Below are 20,151 nucleotides of genomic sequence, written 5' to 3'. Positions count from 1 at the left end.
TTGTTTATCTATTGGCAAAATTCTACATACATGCCAGCAAATTTGCAAAACAGAAACCCAACCTTACTGTTTTCATGTCTTACTTAAAATCCTACCTGGACACACTAAAATTCTGCACAAACTCAAAAGCTGTGAAAACTAGAGCCTTATGTAATTAATTTGATTTATTTTGATTTGTAATTTTTTTTATATTTAACTTTGTTTATGTCTGCATTTATTTTATTTCTTTATCCTTTTATGTATTTTCTTTTTATATATTATGATTTATCAATACATCAAGCATGCACCGCCTTGTTGAAATTGTGACCATTTTGTAAGTTCAATTGTGTAAATAAAGTTTATTATTTAAAAAAGCTGTTTATTTTCCTGTTTTTTACTTCTCCCTTCTACACCCCCCCCCCCCATCCAGTGGGCGGCGGACTAACTACAAGATATAACATCCCTCCACCCCTCGTTGAGCACAACTATTACTTTGAAATAAACTCCCACAAACACTCACAGATGAGTAAATATTGGTCTAACCAAATAACATCATATTCACTGAAAGACTGTCCCAGCTCTGGAGGTCTCAGAATGGGGATTATTGTGCCCCAACAAGTTCTGGCCACTTTAACTACATATAACGTTTTTCGGGGGGGTTTCTTGACCTACAGGAATGGCGAGGGCCCTCGTACCCTATTCCTCCTCCCTAACATCAGGCTCAGTATTGGGCGGCTGTGGTGACTGCTCAGCTTCACTTCCAACACCCCCCCCCCCCCGACAAGCTTGTGGTCGTTGTACCTGGTCCTCGGGCTCTGTATCCAGTGGCTGAGTTGACTGCTCAGCTCCATAGCCATCAGTGTCCCAGTCGGCCTCGGGGTTTTGCCGCTGGTCTTCACTGAGCAGGTGGCGTCTGTCTGACTCTCCTCTTAGTAACAGGTGGTCTACATGATGTCTAAGCACCTGGTCTTCCACCTCCACTCTGTAGGAGACAGGACCTGTGCTGGTGATCACCACCCCAGGTAGCCATTTCTTATGGCTTGTGAAATCCCTTACCCACACTTCTGCACCTGATGCCAGTGTTCTGGTTGGCCTGGTACTGTTTTTTGTACAGAATGCGCTCTTGGTTCTGGGATACTTTAGCATGGGCATCCAGTCTTAGCAGGTCAAACCTGGTTCTGACAGGATGGCCGAATAACATCTCTGCTGGTGACATGCCTGTTGTTGCATGTGGTGTTGATCTGTATGCCACCAAGAACCTTGATATGCCATGGGATCCTCCTGAGCCTACGGTTTTCTTCAGAGCCCTCTTAACTGTTTGGACAGCTCTTTCAACTAACCCATTTGTGGAAGGCTTGCATGGGGGCAGATGTTATGTGTCTTATGCTATCGGATGTCAAAAATCCCTTAAACTCAGCACTCATGAAAATTGCTGCATTGTCTGACACAACCATATGGGGAAGGCCATGAGTGCTGAATATCTCCCTTAGGTGCTCAATTGTTGCTGCTGACGTGGCTATTCAGACAGGGCAAACTTCAAGCCATTTTTAATGCACGTCTACTGCTATCAGGAACATCTCCCCCAGAAAGGGACCTGCATAGTCTATGTGATTGCATGTCCATGGTTTGCCAGGCCATTCCCAAGGTGAGACTGACACTTGAGGAGGGGTGTTGCATACCTGTTGACATGTAGTACAGGCTTGCACTTTAAATTCTATTTTATTATTCAATCCAGGCCACCACATATGAGCTCTGGCTGTTGCCTTCATTCTCGAGATTCCTGGGTGTGGTTCATGAAGCTCCTCCAGCAGGGTTTCATGAGCTTGTGGTGGCTCCACAACACGCAGCCCCTAGAGCAGAATGCCATCTTCCACACAGAGCTCAGCCTGCCTTTTGAAGTACGGATGTAAAATCTCAGCTGGGCAGATGGCAGGCCATCCCTCTTGGATGAAGCGACACACTTTAGCAAGCATGGGATCCCTACAAGTCCATTGCTTCAGCTGATGACTAGTAATAGGAGCAGTCTGAAGCTGTTTCAATAAGCATGTCAGCTCGGCTGGCCTGTGTGTGTCCTTGGGCATTTCTAGGAGGGGAAGCCTGCTGAGGCCATCAGCGTTTGCAATGGAGGGTCCTGGCCTGTATCTGAGGACATACTGATATTGAGCCAGTAGTAGTGCCCAGCACTGAAGGCGCGGTGATGCAGCTGGCTGAATGCTTTTAAGCTCACCTAGTAGACCCAGTAGGGGCTTGTGGTCAGTTTGGATGGTGCAATTACAGCCATACACATATTGGTGGAACTTCTTCACAGCAAAAATTACAGCTCATGCTTCTCTCTCCAGCTGAGAATAGCTATTTTCTGCTGGTGACAAAGAGTGGGACACAAAGCAGATGGGCCTCTCAGAGTTGTCCTTCATCCTATGTGACAAAACTGCTCTAACTCTGTACGGGGAGCCATCACATGTTATGATCAGGGCAACTGTGGATCATAATGTGCCAGCAGTATTGATGCTGACAATAGGTCCTTGAACCTCTGGAATGCTACATGCTGTTGAGACCCCCACACCCATTTTACACCTGTCTTGAGGAGACAGTGAAGTGGGGCTAAGACTGATGACAAATCCAGAAGAAACCGCCCATGGCAATTAATCATTCCTAAGTAAGCCCGCAGCTGTGTCACATTTTTGGGCGCTGGGGCCTCTTTGATGGCTCTTACTTTCTTCTCCAGGGACTGGAGACCGGCAGCAGATACCCTGTGTCCAAAATATTCAACTGCTGGAGCCATGAACTCGCATTTGTACTTTTTCAACCTGAGTCCTGCTTCCAGGACTCAGGTCAAGATTTCGAAGGAGATCTTCCTCTGTCGCTCCCGTGATGAGAATGTCATCCAGGTATACCGCTGTGTGTGGGATCCTGGCCAGTACGTTCTCCAGTGTCCGCCGAAAAAATTGCACAGACTGATGAAACCCCAAAAGGCAGCAGTGAATACTGGAATTACCCCTTGTGAGTGTTAATCAGCAGGTTGTGTGAGTCTTCCATCAACACCAACTGTTGATAGGCATGGGACATGTCTAGTTTGGAGTAGCTTCTGCCTCCTGCCAGTTTGGCAAAAAGCTTCTCGATTTTTGGCAAGGGGTATTGCTCCAGTCTTGCAGCTAAGTTTGCAGTCAGCTTATAGTCTCCACAAATCTCCACAAATGATCGGTGCAGCCCAGTCTGAGTGTGTCACAGGTTCGATGACCCATGTTGCTTGTACTCGGTCTAGTGCCGCTTCAATCTTTGATCGCATAGCAAATGGCATGGGTCTGGCCTTACAATAGCGAGGGTTTACAGTTTGATCAATATGGCATTTCCATCCCTTTTAGTGTCCCAAGTTCATCTTTGAAGATATCATGTGTGAAGAGAACATGTTGCAACATGACCATCAAAATGCTGATTTCCAAATATGAATGCTGTAATTGCCCTTGAAAATTGGCTTGAAAAGCTCTTTCCACTTGAGCTGCAACACATCAATCCAGTCCCATCCTAGCAGATTCAGACCTCAGCTGCGGACTACCAGCACGTTCAGCTGTGCTGTCTGGCCCTTATAGTGCTCATTCACCTTAGTTTTGCCTTGGACATCGACCTTCTCCCCCGTGAAAGACCTCAGCACAACTGTCGAAGGCTGCAACTCCAACCCTGTGGCTTGTAGTCTGGTAAAACACTCGTCACCTATAACCGTACGAAATGCTCCCGTTTCCACTTCAAAATGCACTGGGCAGTTGTTCAGCTCCACTGTTATCACTAGTGGGCCATGTGGTCTGTCTTTCAGCACCAAAAGGTAATCAGCCTGTTCCTCCCCTTCCTCTACAGCCGACGATGGAGAACACTCTGACATGCAATGAGCTTTCCTTGAGCCCAGCGTCCGAGTCTGCTTGCCTTTGTCCTTTATCCGCTGCCTACACGTATGGGCAATATGACCCCGTTTTTTACAGTAATGGCACTCTAAGTCTTTAAACCTGCAGTCGTCAGCTGTGTGTAGACACCCACAGCGATAGCATGTTGTTGACTTTGTCCCTTGTCGTGCATGTGTAACTGACACGGGGTTTGCTACCTGATTAACTTGGGGTATAGGCTGCAGGGTTTGTGCACCTTTATCTGCTGCTTCCAGTGCTATGGCTGTATTATGGGCAGACTTCCATGTCAAACCAGAGATTGCCAGTAGGAGGAGATGTATCTGTTCACAGCCTATGTCCCAAACGAACTGATCTCTCAGTCGCTCCTCTATTGTAGTACCGAAGCCACATTGTGTGACTTGATGTTTTAATCTAACCACATACGATAAAACGGCTTCACCTGTTCCTCTTGTACAGGACTGAAATTTAAATCTCTCCACAATTTCGTTTGGCTTGGGCTCGAAATTTTCACCTACACATTTAACTAGGACCGCAAACGTGATTTCAGTGGCGCACTATCAGCCCGCACAGTGTGCTGCCGCACGCAGAAAGAATGGCCTGTTTTGTCTTTTCTTCCGTTACCTCATTTGCCTCGAAATAAAACTCCAGTCTGTCCACGTATCTACTCCAAACGCATCCACTTTTCCAAAGACCGACATCTTAGTATCGTTTTGTCGCCGATGCTTCACTTGGTGTCACTCTCGCTGGCTACGCCGCCTACTCACGCGTGATGTAACTTTGCCTTCGCGTCGCTCACGTAGTTGCGTGATTTTTTTTCGTACCCGTTTTCCGGAAACTCTGCCTCTGATTGGCTAGTACTCGTTGCCTCCGTTGGTTAGTTTGGTTAAGGTTAGGGTTAGGGTGGGGTTAGGGATAGGGTTAGCCAATCAGAGATAGAGTAGGGGCGGGTCTTCCCGGAATCCAGGTGGGAAAAATAATAACGCGGTGTAGAGTTCCCGGAAAACGGGTACGAAAAAAAATCACGCCAAATACCCACATCCGACTTCCCACCCGCAGACACGTCCAACTCTGTAGGGACGCCCAACCAAGCCGGAGGTAACACGAGGATTCAATCCGGCCATCCCGTGTTGGTAGGCAACGGAATACACCGTTACGCCACCCGGACGCCATCACCATATCGGGAACTACGTGGCGTGATTATTTTTCCCACCTGGATTCCGGGAAGACCCGCCCCTACTCTGTCTCTGATTGGCTAACCCTATCCCTAACCCCACCCCAACCCTAACCTTAACCAACCTAACTAACGGAGGCAACGAGTACTAACCGATCAGAGGCAGAGTTCCCGAAAAACGGGTACGAACAAAATCACGCGGGTATTTGTCCTGGTCGCTGCACAGCTGGCCAGCCCTGTTTATTTTCCTCTCTTTTTTACATGTATTGTTTTTACTTCTCCCTTCTACTGCCCCCCCTAGTGGGCGGCGGACTAACTACAATATATAACAGTCCGTCAGCCTAATAATTTTTGTGCACAGTTATGAGTTTATGAGGATCAAGGTATCAAGGACCTCTCGTGGTCGCAGTGATTCAAAGCCTTTGCACAACCTGTTTTACACTCCCAAATCTGAGCACCGGGGAAGGGGAGGTACGCCTGGCGGGGATCTGCAGAGTGCACTCTTCTAGTTTTCACATTAAATGGCTCAGAGCGAACACATACGTATATCCATGTTTCAGATTTTATCAAAGGTTATAAACAACTGTTCAAGTGTTTAGATAATGCAACCTGTTCTGGAAGAAAGGGAATAATTTTGATACCAGCTGGAATTCAGATCCTGATTCAATATCGTGAAGTAAACCCACAAAATAATGGTCTACCAGGATGAATCACATCAGCACTCAATAGTTTGGAGAGTATATCTTCTTTTGTTTTCAAAAGAACAGACAAACGAGTAACAACATTATAGTGCTTTGAGTACTATAATTATGAATTTTAATCCACAGTGTGCTTTACGATAATGCCAGAATTTGTTTAGAGAAGTTTGAATTGAACTGATTTTAAATTCTGTAGCATAGCCTCATATGGATCCTTTACTATAGAAAGTGTGTCTGTTCGCTTCTTCCAGGGCAAAATGCTCTATTCACCCCCCCCCCTACTGTTCAACATACATTTACCTTCACCAATATTTTCAGAATAATGTTGTTTTTTTAGGATGTTTACCTCTGCATTTCTTTGGATAATGAGCAGTGGACCTGGGGCAATAGTTTCCTTTCTGAGGTTGATTTATAAAGTTTTGGGTTGAAACTACTCCTTCACTTAAAACAATACTTTGGAGTCTGAATCAAAGATTATTCAGTACCTTTGGTCATGTAGTACAAGACAATTCAGAACCCTTGGCCTCTGCGGTGAAATCCACATTCATGAAATTACGGGGAACATGTGCCCTGATAAAAGATAAGCAACGAGCTTGCATTTCACAACCTACCGAGGGGGAGAGACGGGCGGTGTTGATTTTGGCAGCAGATCAATGGTACGTTACATTTCTGATTTTTCAAGAAAATCAATCTTACGACTCAATCGAAATTCTTCCATCTCCCCAAACATCAGCTTTTTGGGGATGTAAAAGAGCGAAGCTTCTTTTTTTGTCAGATAAATAATTTCTTCTTGCATGTGCGCCCCTCACCTGTCTCTCCCTGTCTCTGTCTTGCTCCTTCCCTTTCCTCTGTCTTTCTCACATTCTCTCCCCTCACCAACTCTCTCTCTCTCTCTCTCTCTCTCTCTCTCTCTCTCTCTCTCTCTCTCTCTCTCTCTCTCTCTCTCTCTCTCTCTCTCTCTCTCTCTCTCTCTCTCTCTCTCTCTCTCTCTCTCTCTCTGTCTCTCTCTCTGTCTCTCTCTCTCTCTCTGTCTCTCTCTCTCTCTCGCTCTCTCTCTGTAGGTTTGTGACAGATGCGACAGTGGCAGTGTTTGTGGCTGTGCTGCTGTTTGTTTTGCCCTCTGAGCCCCCCCGTCACCTCTGCTGCTGGAGGAGTACTGACGCAGGTACACGCACGCTAGTGTATACGCACACACACACACACACACACACACACACACACACACACACACACACACACACACACACACACACACACACACACACACACACACACACACAGGCACACACTGACATGAAAAACTTTGTGTTTTGTAAATGATCTCGTGGATTTGAAAGAGCATGTTGAGACACAAAATCCCAAGATTAGGCCATATGCTTGTTGGGAACAGTAAGCCGGCAAACGCTTATGACAATCTTTCTTTAAACCAGCTGGCTATTCAACATTATCCGTGGCTACAGCTTTCAGTATACTGTTAGCAAAGATTGATGGATGGATAGACATCCAAACAGCTGGACAGATAGACAGACAAACAGACAGACAGATTTACAAATGTGAACAAAAAAAGACAAAGACCATCAAAATGCTGATTTCCAAACATGAATGCTGTAATTGCCCCTGATCGAATGATTTTTATTTTATTTTTTTTAATCAGAGTTTTGGGTGGGCCGTGAGCCAGCTCCTGCCCTGCTGACCTGGCAGGTGACTCAGAGGAAGATGCCCTGGAACATTGTGCTGTTGCTGGGGGGAGGCTTTGCCCTGGCCAAGGGCAGCGAGGTGAAGATGTGTGCCTAGTCGTGTGTGTGTGTGTGTGACTGTGTCTGTATGTATGTATGTATGTATGTATGTATCTATGCATGTATGTATTTCAGGCAAATGTAATAAAAATAAAACTTAAACATTAATTTTATTTTGTAGCTTGTAAGTAATGCTTACTAGCTTAAATGCTTACCAGGTTAACAAGTGGTTTAGTAATTTTCTATCTATCTATCTATCTATCTATCTATCTATCTATCTATCTATCTATCTATCTATCTATCTATCTATCTATCTATCTATCTATCTATCTATCTATCTATCTATCTATCTATCTATCTATCTATCTATCTATCTATCCTTGTAACCCAAACACACTTACAATCACATACAGTACACACACACACACACACACACGTGTGTGTGTGTGTGTGTGTGTGTGTGTGTGTGTGTGTGTGTGTGTGTGTGTGTGTGTGTGTGTGTGTGTGTGTGTGTGTGTGTGTGTGTGTGTGTGTGATGTACCTAGAAATCCTAGAAATTAACTCACTTAGTCACTTAGTCACTCATATAGTCACTCGTTGATGTACTCAGTTAGGGCATGGAGTGTGGACGAAGAAACGTGAGCATGGCTCTAAAGTTAAAATGTGCTCAGGGAAGAATAATTAGTAGCCCAAACTTCTTTGGAGGCTTTGCTGACCCACATGGGAAGACCAGTACCTTTTAAGAATCCAGTATTGTGTTTTGTTTTTTGTTTTTTTGGTGTTTTTTTTCCAAGAAACTTGAACAAGGACTCACCAAATGATAGAAGCTAGTCCATATCTTACTCCCGAAGCCTCGGTCTGGCATAGCAAACATTGATAGGCATAAAACTATTATGTGGGAGAATTTGGCCAGATCTGGAATCCATCTTCTTGGTGACTTGGTTAGTGAAAATGGACGGAGGTGATGAAATTCAGAGTTAATATAATCTTAATCATGAGAACTTTTGTAATTTTGTACAGATCAGGCATTGTGTTCTGACCACTATAAAAATAATAATAATAATCTTGACCCTCCTGGTAGGATTCAGGAGTTGTTCCACATAACTTAGCAAAAATTTATAATTGTAAATACTCATTCAACTGCTGTATACTTGTTACAAATCATTGCTGTTATTGTTGTGGTTGTAACATAGGTATATAATATAGTATGCAGTTGTGATGTGGATGGTAGGTGAATATAGTATAGTGTATACCTCTGGTACATAAGATAATATAGTGTAATATAGTGGGAGTATATAGCATTGTTGCTATATGCTGTTACTCTTCCTGAGGTTTCTTCCTATTTTTTCTCCCTGTTAAAGGTTTTTTTTCTTCTTCTTTTTTTAGGGGGTTGTTTCATATCCGATGCGAGGGTCTAAGGACAGGATGTTGTGTTGCTGTAAAGCCCCTTGAGGCAAATTTGTAATTTGTGATTTTGGGCTAAATTGACTTGACTTGACTTGACTTGTATATGGGCATGATGGGTTGTGGGGTTGTGGTATGGTATATGATATAGTATATGGGCAATATGATATATAAGCAATATGGTATAATATATGGACATAGGTTGTTGATTACTCAGCCATAACAAAACTCTCTATAGTAGTGACATACTGTTGTGCATACATGTTGCCTCCAATGTCCTGTTGTTGTTCTCTTTATTTCTTCTGTTTGTTTTTTTCTTTCTTTTTTTTTCTTTTTCTTTTTTGTGTGTGTGAGCGATGTCTGCAAGTGCTAGAAGCTGCTGTGAACTGGTCAAATTCCTCGTGTGCACAGGCACACTTGGCCAATAAAGTTGATTCTGATTCTGATTCTGGTAAAAAAAAAATGGTGGCGCTTCCAAGTTTTATGGGCTTATTTGAGAGGTACATTTACCCCGATTGGAAGGTTTGAGAATAAATTTGGGAAAAAGGGTCTGGGTGAAAACAATTGCAGAAGACAGATGGGAAAAGTTTGTTGCCTCTTGGCATACTTGTTCGCGCGAAGCACAATCTCAATTTATTCATTATAAAGTGCTAAATAGAAGCTACTGGACCCCAAGTAAGTTAAATTATAACTATGGAACAGTGCCACCTGCTGGACATGTGGGAAAGAAGCTGGTCCTCTTGTACGCGTGTATTTCTATGAGAAACATGAGCAGCTATGGGAGGACGTTATTACTCTCCTGAATACATTGTTTAAGTTACGGTTGATTAAATATCCAGCTTTCTGTATTCTGGGTTGGTTACAGGACAATATCATTGTGAATGAATGAAAGAAGCTATGGGTTCGTCTGGCTACAACAACAGGACGTAGGATAATGTTGAGACACTGGAACTCGTCTAGCCCATGTTGTTTTAAGTAATGGATTGAGCTGATGACAAAAATGGCGACATTTGGAGAGAAGAGATATTCCAACGAGTGTGGGGCTCCTTTCTGGCCTTAATGGAAGGAATATCTGGCTAAATTTGTACGAGCACCTGCTATAATGGCTTGGTGGATTCAGATGTAATTGGTATACTCAAGGGACTTTTTGGCCCTTTTTTGCTGTCTTCACTGCAGTGTTTGTTTTGTGTTGTCCACAGTTGTGTCTAATCAAAAGATATGTATGTTAGGGTTAACACAAAATGATAGGGTCAATAGGTCTGTGATCCTGACCGAGGCAATAGAAGAAGAACTGGAGGTGGTCCTCAGGCACTGTTAGCACGGGTTAAACGCAGAGGACGAATTTCTCCACGGGGCTTAAGTGCATCTTAATCTTAATCTTAATGTTGAAGCTGTATTGAATGGCTGGGTTAATTTAAGGGGAGAAATGTCTGTTTGTGGAATAATTTCTGTTCTACTCCCCTTTGTTTTGGTTGATAGGATGTTATCTGTGTTTTCAGTTTAAAAAAAGAGGGGACAATGAACATGTCTTTTGAATGCTATGATGTATTATAACGTCTTTTCTGTTCTGTTGACCTGTCAAAAAGTGTCAATAAAAAATATGTTCTGAGAGGCTTGAAAATAAAAATCAACAGAAGAAATAAAAAAAATACATTTAACAATATCAAGTACTACATGATTTTTTACATATAAGATGGTCTGACTAGATAACTCGGTTGATTTGCTGTATCACCAGGAGTCTGGTTTGTCTCGCTGGCTGGGGGCTCAGATGACCCCTCTCCACTCCATTCCCTCCTGGGCCATCGCCATAGTCTTGTGTCTCCTCGTCGCCACTTTCACTGAGTGTGCCAGCAACGTTGCGACCGCAACACTCTTCCTGCCCATCCTGGCCTCCATGGTACACACACACACACACACACACACACGTGCGCGCACACTTGTACTTCTATCTTTGTGAGAACCCTTCATATTCCAAAGCCCTTAACCTAACCATCAGAACTACATATCTAACCTTAACTCCTACCCTAACTTTAACCTAACCCTAATGCTAACCTTAACCAACGACAAAAGTCCTAACCCTAAATTAGGCCTTTAAAGAGGTGAGGAATGGACACAATGTCCTCACTTTGCAAAAATGTCAACACTGAGGGTTAAAACTCAAATTGGTCCTCACAAAGATAGAAGTACAAGAACACACAAACATTTATGTCGATACGTTCTAATCTTATGCATTTTGAACATTCAGTATAGAAGATGTATTATCTTGTAAGCCCACATTTGACCATCTTGGTACTTTCAGAGTGCAGCAAACCGGCGAATGTTGCTCCGGTACATCATTTATGCCTACCAGCCTCATAATGTTACCAGCATTTTTATTCCATTTTTCAATTTGCATAGAGTCCTAGAGAACTTTTACTGTATAAACAATGGTGCCTGTCTCACCCTTCAATTTTAGTTAACTGAAGAAAAATCTTTTTTGTGCCTGTGTGTGTGTGTGTCTGCCTGCACCCCTTTGTGTATTGCTGCATAGTAATGTTTCAGTACTGTTCTTAGTGTATTTACTCTGACTAGAGTCGCACATAATTGTTAATATGGCTCAGACTGGGGCAATCATTTAAGGAACCCACCAAAACAAATTTATTTTTTGTGCAAACTCCTGTTTGTGTAAAACTGCAGATTCTGATACTGTTTGTGTCTCCCCTCTCAGTCCCAGTCCATTGGCGTGAACCCGTTGTATGTGATGGTCCCCTGCACCCTCAGTGCCTCCTTTGCCTTTATGCTACCAGTGGCCACGCCCCCTAATGCCATTGTCTTTTCCTATGGCTATCTCAAAGTGTCTGACATGGTGAGTTTTCCACAAAGTTTTTAAAAGGAACTTTTTTTAATATTAAAAAAAAATTATTGAATGATACTCGCCTGTATGCATTATTCAGCAACACTTTGGCCTCTCTCTGTAAGTAGTTGGTAGTGACTAGCTTAGGGCAAAAAGTTTCACTTCCATTTCACTTTCTCACCTTTATGTCAACCATTTTCTCTTCTTCATGAACACATCTTGCTCTCTTCTTCAATCCGTGTCCTTGCCTGTCTTCACCCCCCTCCTCTTTTACACTCTTATTCATTCTCTCCTAATTTCTCTACCTTGCAGGCTAGAACAGGTGTGGTGATGAACATCATTGGGATTCTCTGCATCACCCTGGCTATCAACAGCTGGGGTCGAATCCTGTTTCATCTGGACACCTTCCCCTCCTGGGCAAATACCACACTGGCTGTCTAGGAATAGTGTGCTTCTATTTTACCAAAACACAAGGACTATGTGACTACACGTGTGCTGTCAAACTAGGATGCCAACACAGAAACTTGGCTAAGATGTTTAGTAAGAGGAGATCACCCTGCTATATCTGTAAATACCTCTAAGAATTAAGTACTCTCACACCATGCTCACAATGTCATTGCCATTAAGACATGGTCTTACTCTGTTATATATACATTGACGTATGTGCCATGACCAAACACATAAAAAATTTTGTTTATTGTTGTAAATGATAATGATTTTTTTATAATTTACAAAAAAACTCTTACTTACAGTTATATATTTAAAAGTGTGGCATTTTGTGGAATAACATTGTATTTTTATGTGAAGAAATTTATATTGTACGTAGGTACATTTTTGCGCTGTCCTGTTTCTAACAGTTTTGTTTCGTGTTAATAAACTTGTATCTCTAAAGATGCTTATGAAATATCTGTGGGCACAATAGGTTAATGGTCTCTGTAATAGGTGTAAAACTCTTCATGTTAGCACAACTATTTGCAGCAGATGTTTGACCTCAGCTTAAGTTTGACTGTTGACCATTGTGACTCTTCAGTATTAGTGTAGCCTTTGTTCTTCACTCAAACTTGTATTTTTCGAGAAAGATTTTTTTTTCCTGGACAAGATTTACGTAACTCAAATTGAAAGTTTGCATTATTTCCACTGTGACCAAGTCATTTTTTGAAATCATGTAAACTTTGATGGAAGTGAGAAGTTTCTTATTGACGTCAGAAAATCTAAAATGTACATACACTAACACACACTAACACACACACAAAGGCACAGACACAAAAATTCCATACAAAATACATGCATATGCACACACACTCTTTGACTGGCTCTTTGAACAGGTACATATGAATGCATGTAATCACCCCCAAGTATATGCACATTAACAGACACTCACCCAAAAACATGAACAGATACAAATACATCTGCAATTTTCCACATAGAAGTTTACAGTCCACTGCCCCCCTCGCTAAAAGAAACACTTTCTCTTCACTCATCTCTATGAAGAAAGCACAACTAAACAGCAATGTTCCAGACAGGTGTCTATGCAGACCAGCAGAACAACCAGGGCAATTATCCTGGGGCACCTGAGACCCAAATGGATCCATTTAGCACTTAGGAACTGATTCAGACTCAGCTGTGACCATCAACTTTTTGTAAGCAATTGACAATGTATTCTTCTGGCTGCAGAAAATTACCAAGTGAAAATTCCCATGAGCAAAAAAAAAAAAACAAGAAGAAGAAGAAGAAGAAGAAGAAGAAGAAGAAGAAGAAGAAGAAGAAGAAGAAGAAGAAGCGAGTTCGAAATTCCAAATTCACAAAACAAAGGAAAAAAGCCTGCTCGTCCTGTCACGGTTTGGTTCGTGGTTAGTTATTGGTCATTGCCCTCTTGTGGTCAGAGATGGGAAAAGCAAGTGTCGTAAACTGACGTGGATCCTTTGATCGCCCGTTTCCGGCAAACATGGCAGCTTACTGTTGATCAGCTAGAGAACACCTCAGAGAGAGTAACCAAAATATATTTGCGTATTTTGACAAATATATTCACGACAAAAAAACGTATTTGGACCTCATTTTACCCATGGCAGGTGTTATGGAAACAGGTTTGATGACATTTTATTGCCAGTGGCTAGGCTAAGCTAGTTTTCGAACCAAAAATAACGTTAACAATACCAGCCATCGTGATTATTAGTTAACGTTGTGATTCCTTAACTGTTAAAATGATTGAGTATGTCGTGACAATAGTTTATCTTATCGGACAGTGATGGTTTTAGGAGTAAATATTGCAGTTGCTCGTAGTTGTTAAAACTACCCATATGGCTTAAATGTAATACAGATGTATCAGAACCTAGGGAAACGGTTTTCCATCTAATAGATGCAAATAAATACATGTTTCCATGATGTTACTTGTTTTGAAGTCACGCAGTGATATGTTTTTTTTTCTTCTTCTGTTTTTGTCTTCCCAACATTGCAGAGGAGCAGGGCAGGAATCGCTTCCAGTCCGAACTGGAATTTGTTCAGTGCCTGGCCAATCCAAATTACCTGAACTGTGAGTGAAAGCAGGAAACCATAAACCTTTACGTTATAGCTAAATTACAAATCTCACAAGTCACTTTTGTTCTCTAATCAATCAGCTGGCCTTTTCTGCTATAATATCCTAATTATGGTAAAGTAGTTGGTGAACAATGAAAACTGAACAGCCAAACTGGCCATGCATGATATAGCAAAGGGAACACTGGAGGGTGGCCCACTCTCTGTGCTAGCCATTATTTTCTACAGTCCTGTGGTTGATTCTTTGTAGAACCCTTTCAGAGACCAAGAAAATCTTAAGGTGTTTTGGACTGGTAGTTTTAAACAAAGTTTACCTCATTTCATTTATTGGGAGTACCATTTTACCACAAGGTATTACAACATATTCGTTCAGATGGGCAGGTTGCTTTAACTCCTGTAGAACAGTTCTTAGGAAATTCAAACCACAGTTAAGCTTTAAATGTTTGTTTCATACAAAAAATCTTAAATAATACACAATAAAAAAAATTGCTACTCTTTTGCAGTTCTTTAAAAGCTACAAATTACTGGCAATTCAACAAATTAACTCTCACAAGGTGAAACCTCTGCCACCCTCCATAGCCTGAAAATCACAGGAACATCTTATTTTCTTTTATATTCTGGATATCTGGTGATATGTTTTTATGAAAAATCAGCAAAATAACTTCATTCACATAGAATACATATGGTAACAGATGGATTAAATATTATGATTCCGTTATCATTAATTGGCAAGACGTTTGCAAGACAAGAGTCTCTTCATAGTCCTTTCCTAGCATAGCAAATAATGTCATCTTTACAGTTAGCTTTCTTGGCAGCTCCCTTTAGGTAGTTACCAAGCCGTTTCTTTTTGTTTTTTACTCTGAAGAAAAACCAAAGAAATTGAACTCGCTGGTAAAATTGTTAATCCACTCACTGTGGGTGGTTGATTAAAAATAGGTTAAATCCATGTGGTACTTGGATAATACCACATTCTTTCTTTTAATATGTTACTATCAGTTTATAAAGCAAAAAAATTGTGTCTTTGTTTTAATCACCAGTTCTGGCTCAGAGGGGATATTTACGAGAGAAGCCCTTTGTCAACTATCTGAAGTACCTTTTGTACTGGAAGGAACCAGAGTACGCCAAGTTCCTCAAGTAAGACAACCTTGTACCCTTGAAGGGATACTCAATAATGGGACAAGAAAGTTATGACATATTGATGAGTATATGTCGAAATCAAAATTGAGTTCAGAATGTTAGTCTGAGATTTGAGAACTCAAATTGTTGCAGTGCACATCTTGCCGCTTATATCAACATGTTTACTGTTTTACTCCGTAGTTGAAATTCCATATAAATTAAAAGTTTTAGTACTGATAAAAAATGAGATAGAATAATTTTTCTAATTGTTGTAAGGAAATTCAATTTTGCAACTTCAAGCAGACTCAAAACAGTGCATCGATCTGGAACAAAAGAAAAAGTAAACAAATGGTAAAAATTTGAGATGTAACAATTCTCAAAATTTACCGGTTGATTTGAATTTTCATTTTGAGGGCACTGTTAAGGCCAATTCTGGATCCTTTATGCTCTGTACAGTCTTTATTTATAGAGAAAACCAGCTGCTGTTTTTTTTTCTTTAATTGTAATGTCTGACCAGACTGTAACTTATATAAAAAAACAGCAACAGCACTGAAAGATAAATTTGTTTTTAAACTATCCCCATATCCACCACAGAATATGGTTTTAAATCCTTGGTAATGAACATTCCAACTGCTTTAATCAGAAGTGATTCAGAATCAGAATTGGCAGGTAATTTTCTGTGTTTATATGGAAATTGCCTGCCAAACTGCATTTCTTCTGGCTATATCAGCTGGAAGCCTCTTTACATACTTTTTTACTGAGTATTAAAAACGACTCCAGCTGCTAAAAAAAAGACTAACCAGAGTGTAAATCTACTAGCTAATGTGTCCTTTTATCCTATTAAATATTGGTTAGCATGGCACATATCCCAACTCCCCCACTGGAGCTCAAATAGCAAAGACTATTGATGTACTGGACAGTTGCCCAGTAAGAATATGTGGACTGTAAAGCAGGACACTGCTGATAGATAACATGTTCGAATTTGGCAAAATCATAAAAGTTGAATTAAGAAAGCTGTCACTTTCACATTCTGACATCAGTATTGTCCTTCCTGGTTTTCGCCTTGCACAGGTACCCCCACTGCCTGCACATGCTGGAGCTGTTGCAGTACGAGCATTTCAGGAAAGAACTGGTCAATGCACAATGTGCCAAGTTCATTGACGAACAGCAGCTGCTGCATTGGCAGCATTACTCCAGGAAACGCACCCGGCTCCAGCAGGCGCTGGCAGAACAGCAGCAGCCACAGCAGCAGCAGGCATCACATGGCAATGCTGCTGCGAAATGATGAGGACAATGAACGCTGTGGGGTTGGGATTGTATGTGTGTGTGTGTGTGTGTGTGTGTGTGTGTGTGTGTGTGTGTGTGTGTGCGTGTGCGTGTGTGTGTGTGCGTGTGTGGAATTTAAATAAAATCATTCTACAACTACACAATTGTTTAATTATGGACTATTCACAATAATTTTTTGTTTTGTTTTTTTCTTTTGTAAGGTTTCAAACGATGAGAAATACACTGAAGAGAAGTTAACAGGTCAAATTAGGGCATTGAAAGGTTTTCTTAGGGTTCTTAGTTTGTTGCTGATGGCAGGTTTGGGACAGGTTTAGACAATGGAAAATAATTTTGTATATAATACAAGGATCATTGTCAATGTATTGTGAATTGGGGAGAGACACTTGTATATGACTGATTAGCTGTGTTTCTACCTGTTTGGTGGACATTTTGACATTTCAAATAAAAGCTGAATGGAAATGCCAAAAATACCAACAAAACTGGCACAAAGGTTTTGAACTCTCACAGTGAACAAGTTGATGTATTGATGATGGAGATTATTTGATAAATAGCTTTTTTTTTGGTCTTGAATGTTTCTGACCATATCCAGTGCACAGGGAGATTGTAAAATCTCTTAAAACCAGATGATTTGCCCTTATTTTTTTTTTACAGCTTTTGATTGTTTGCTTAAAATGACTTTTGGCTGGAAACAACTATTCAGTAATTCAAATTCAATTTCTTGTGCAGAAGCTACCAGCTCACAGAGGCTTTCAAGACATTTCTGTTTGCATTGTTTTGTTTCTTTGCAATTTGCGAGCGGCAGATAGGTTCCTAAACAAATTGCTGACATCTAATAAACGGAGCACATTGTCAGTCTTCCCAGGTATCACAGTTTTCCCCATAGAAAGCCCCTTCTGAAACATATATCAAGTTTTTCATAATTACCTAACCGAAAGAAAAAAACTGCTAGGCATGGAAACAGTAATCTTTCCTTAATGCCCAATTTTCAGCTCGTAATTTAACAGACAGAAATTCACAAAATGAATTTCATTTTCCATTTCTCCTAAATCACTGACACAGTCTGACTTCCTGTTTCCCAAGCTAGCTGGAGAGGTCTTTGACTTTTGGATTAAGTTTAGTAAGACAGACGGTTCTGATATAACACTTGTTAAAGCAGTATATTCCTATTTAAGGTTTACATTAAATGATAAACACATTTTCTGCTCAATTTTAATTTTAACATTTGTATTTAAAGGCCATGTCAGTAATTTTGGACAGTGCTTTAGTTAAGTATTACATCAGTACTAGTGCTCCACTGCAAAAAAAAAAAAAAAGATAAAAAATCCAGACGTTGGTATTGTACATTTCCAGAAACATGCAATATCAACGTTTGGGAAGAGTGGGCTGCCAGCTCACTCACCTCAGAGGGTGTATTTGATTGATGTATACCTGTTGAATTTGCATGCATAACTGCTTCTGTAGGCACGAATGTACCTTTTTATTGTAGGGCCTATCACATGTAAAAATAAAAAATAAATTCCCAGAGGAAACACAAAAGAGTACAGACAAGAACTGAAGATTTTTGTGACAATGGACTCTAAACCACTCAGTATGTCATCCAAATCCTCAGTTTGTAATGTAAATGTGTAGAGAGAGACTGCAAAACTACATGACTTACACGTATGCGTTTGTTATAAACAGTTAGGTGATTTTTCAAACAGGCAAGCCAAATTACGACGTCGCTTGCCTTTGTTTGAAAGTTTTTAACGAAATACATTATCTGCAGTTGATTTACTGACGACATATTTGTGCATGCAAGCTGTGATAAATGTATTCTAATTAAATCAAAAAAATTACAATTGCCCTAAAGAGTCTGCAAAAATAACCGCAATTGGAATGTTTAGTAATTTCATAATTCTGCACATGAAAAGATGTGATTTTGGTGTCGAATTGTGGGATTCGTGATCCACCTGCATTTCACCAGCTGAATAGGAAAATGCATGGTGGTTTGGATAATGGATGGGCGGATGGGCGGATGGATGGATGGATGGATGGATGGATGGATATCTATGTAAAATCAAACTCTTATGAAAATATATAACACACAGCAGGACATAATAGCCTAGACTCGTGGGGTTCTCTAAACACGTCTCGTCAGGCAAATATAAACATGTTTCGTGGCTCTTTTTATTTCTTTTTTCTGATCTTTTCGCAGCGCGTCATACGATTTTCGCGACTGAATCGGCGTGATTCTCCACTTCCGCTGTCAATATTGTGTGAAATTGCAATAACTGACAATGTTGATGTTCGCGCGTCTTGAGGGGAGTGTGCGTGTGCGCGTGTGTGTGGGGCGGGGGTCGTTCCCTACAAATACCCGGATGGCCAATGTGACACCTAACGGTAACTGGTTAGAGGCATGAATCGGGAGCTGGGCTGCCGGTGGGGACGTTTCTATGCTTCTTTTTTAGTTGCCAGGTAGTTTTGTTTGTCGTTTTGTTATGGATACGGACGAAACGTCTCAGCGTCGATAGCTGGACTGGATCAAATGGTAGGCTCACGTGTATTTATGGGTTGGCATTATCGCTAGCTTGCTAATGTTAACCTACGTCTCGTTAGCACAAGGTTAAACCCATGCCTCCGTCAAATGATGTCACCCGGTCCCCCGTTTAGTCACACAACAGGAGGCAAAAGGAGCGTTATATACCTGCCTTATTATTGTAAATTAAAGGACAGGTATGGCAGTTAAAACTACTGCACGTATGGTCACACTTGGTCCTCCATCCTGATGCGTGCAGTGCATGCAGAATTGCAGTGGAGGTCTAACATGCCTGATCAATAAATATTGAGGACATTACTTGCACTTTGACCTTTTTTTTAATAACTGGCCCAAGCTGAACTCCATTTAAATCTGCTGATTTTTGTGTGTGTGTGTGTGTGTGTGTGCTCCATACCATGTTAATTTGTAGATGGGGCCATTTAAAATCAGTTGAGGACAAGTGATAGCTTATTTTTGCCTTTCACCAGAAATGTGCTGTTTCTTGAAAAGGCTGCTTGATGTTCGGTTTAACGCAAGTTTGGCGTGTGAACGATTATTTACTGGTGCTTTATACATGTCCGCTTTTGAGCTTTGTAGTATCGTCTTAAACAGCAGTCTACTACTATTACTTTCGGCTGCTCCCGTTAGGGGTCGCCACAGCGGATCATCCGTCTCCATCTCTTCCTGTCCTCTGCATCGCTACACCTCACTACGCTACTACTGCTCACTAGAATGAGGAATGGGCCAGGTTATTATTATTATTATTATTATTATTGTTAGTATCTTCCTCTGTCACACCAGCCTCCTGCGTGTCCCCTCTCACCACATCCATAAACCTCCTCTTTGGCCTTCCTCTTCTTCTTCTTCCTTAACAGCTCCATATTCAGCATCTTTCTCCCGATTTACCCAGCATCTCTCCTCCACACATGTCCAAACCGTCTCAATCTTGCCTCTCTTGCTTTGTCTCCAAACCGTCCAACCTGAGCA

General features: G+C 41.3%; 2 protein-coding genes across 2 annotated transcripts in view; both read left to right on the top strand.

Annotated features, from left to right (window-relative positions):
• slc13a5a (solute carrier family 13 member 5a) overlaps positions 1-12,829 on the top strand; it is a 41,435-nt gene extending 28,606 nt beyond the window's left edge. Inside the window, exons 9-13 of the mRNA XM_056284382.1 lie at positions 6,803-6,906; positions 7,396-7,517; positions 10,617-10,778; positions 11,589-11,726; positions 12,027-12,829. Of these exons, the coding sequence (XP_056140357.1) occupies positions 6,803-6,906; positions 7,396-7,517; positions 10,617-10,778; positions 11,589-11,726; positions 12,027-12,155 (655 nt within the window). The 3' untranslated portion in view covers positions 12,156-12,829. The remainder of the gene's footprint in view (positions 1-6,802; positions 6,907-7,395; positions 7,518-10,616; positions 10,779-11,588; positions 11,727-12,026) is intronic.
• Positions 12,830-13,531: 702 nt separating this feature from the next.
• On the top strand, positions 13,532-18,207 carry med31 (mediator complex subunit 31). Its single transcript, XM_056285054.1, has 4 exons — positions 13,532-13,798; positions 14,170-14,244; positions 15,284-15,380; positions 16,434-18,207. The coding sequence occupies exons 1-4, from the start codon at positions 13,777-13,779 to the stop codon at positions 16,645-16,647; spliced, it is 408 nt and encodes a 135-aa protein (XP_056141029.1). The 5' UTR covers positions 13,532-13,776; the 3' UTR covers positions 16,648-18,207.
• Positions 18,208-20,151: the final 1,944 nt, after the last annotated feature.

The sequence above is a fragment of the Lampris incognitus genome, chromosome 8, assembly GCF_029633865.1.
Source record: "Lampris incognitus isolate fLamInc1 chromosome 8, fLamInc1.hap2, whole genome shotgun sequence".
Classification (NCBI taxonomy): domain Eukaryota; kingdom Metazoa; phylum Chordata; class Actinopteri; order Lampriformes; family Lampridae; genus Lampris; species Lampris incognitus.
Note: the sequence above shows the minus strand (reverse complement) of the source record. Positions and strands in the feature narration are given on the sequence as shown.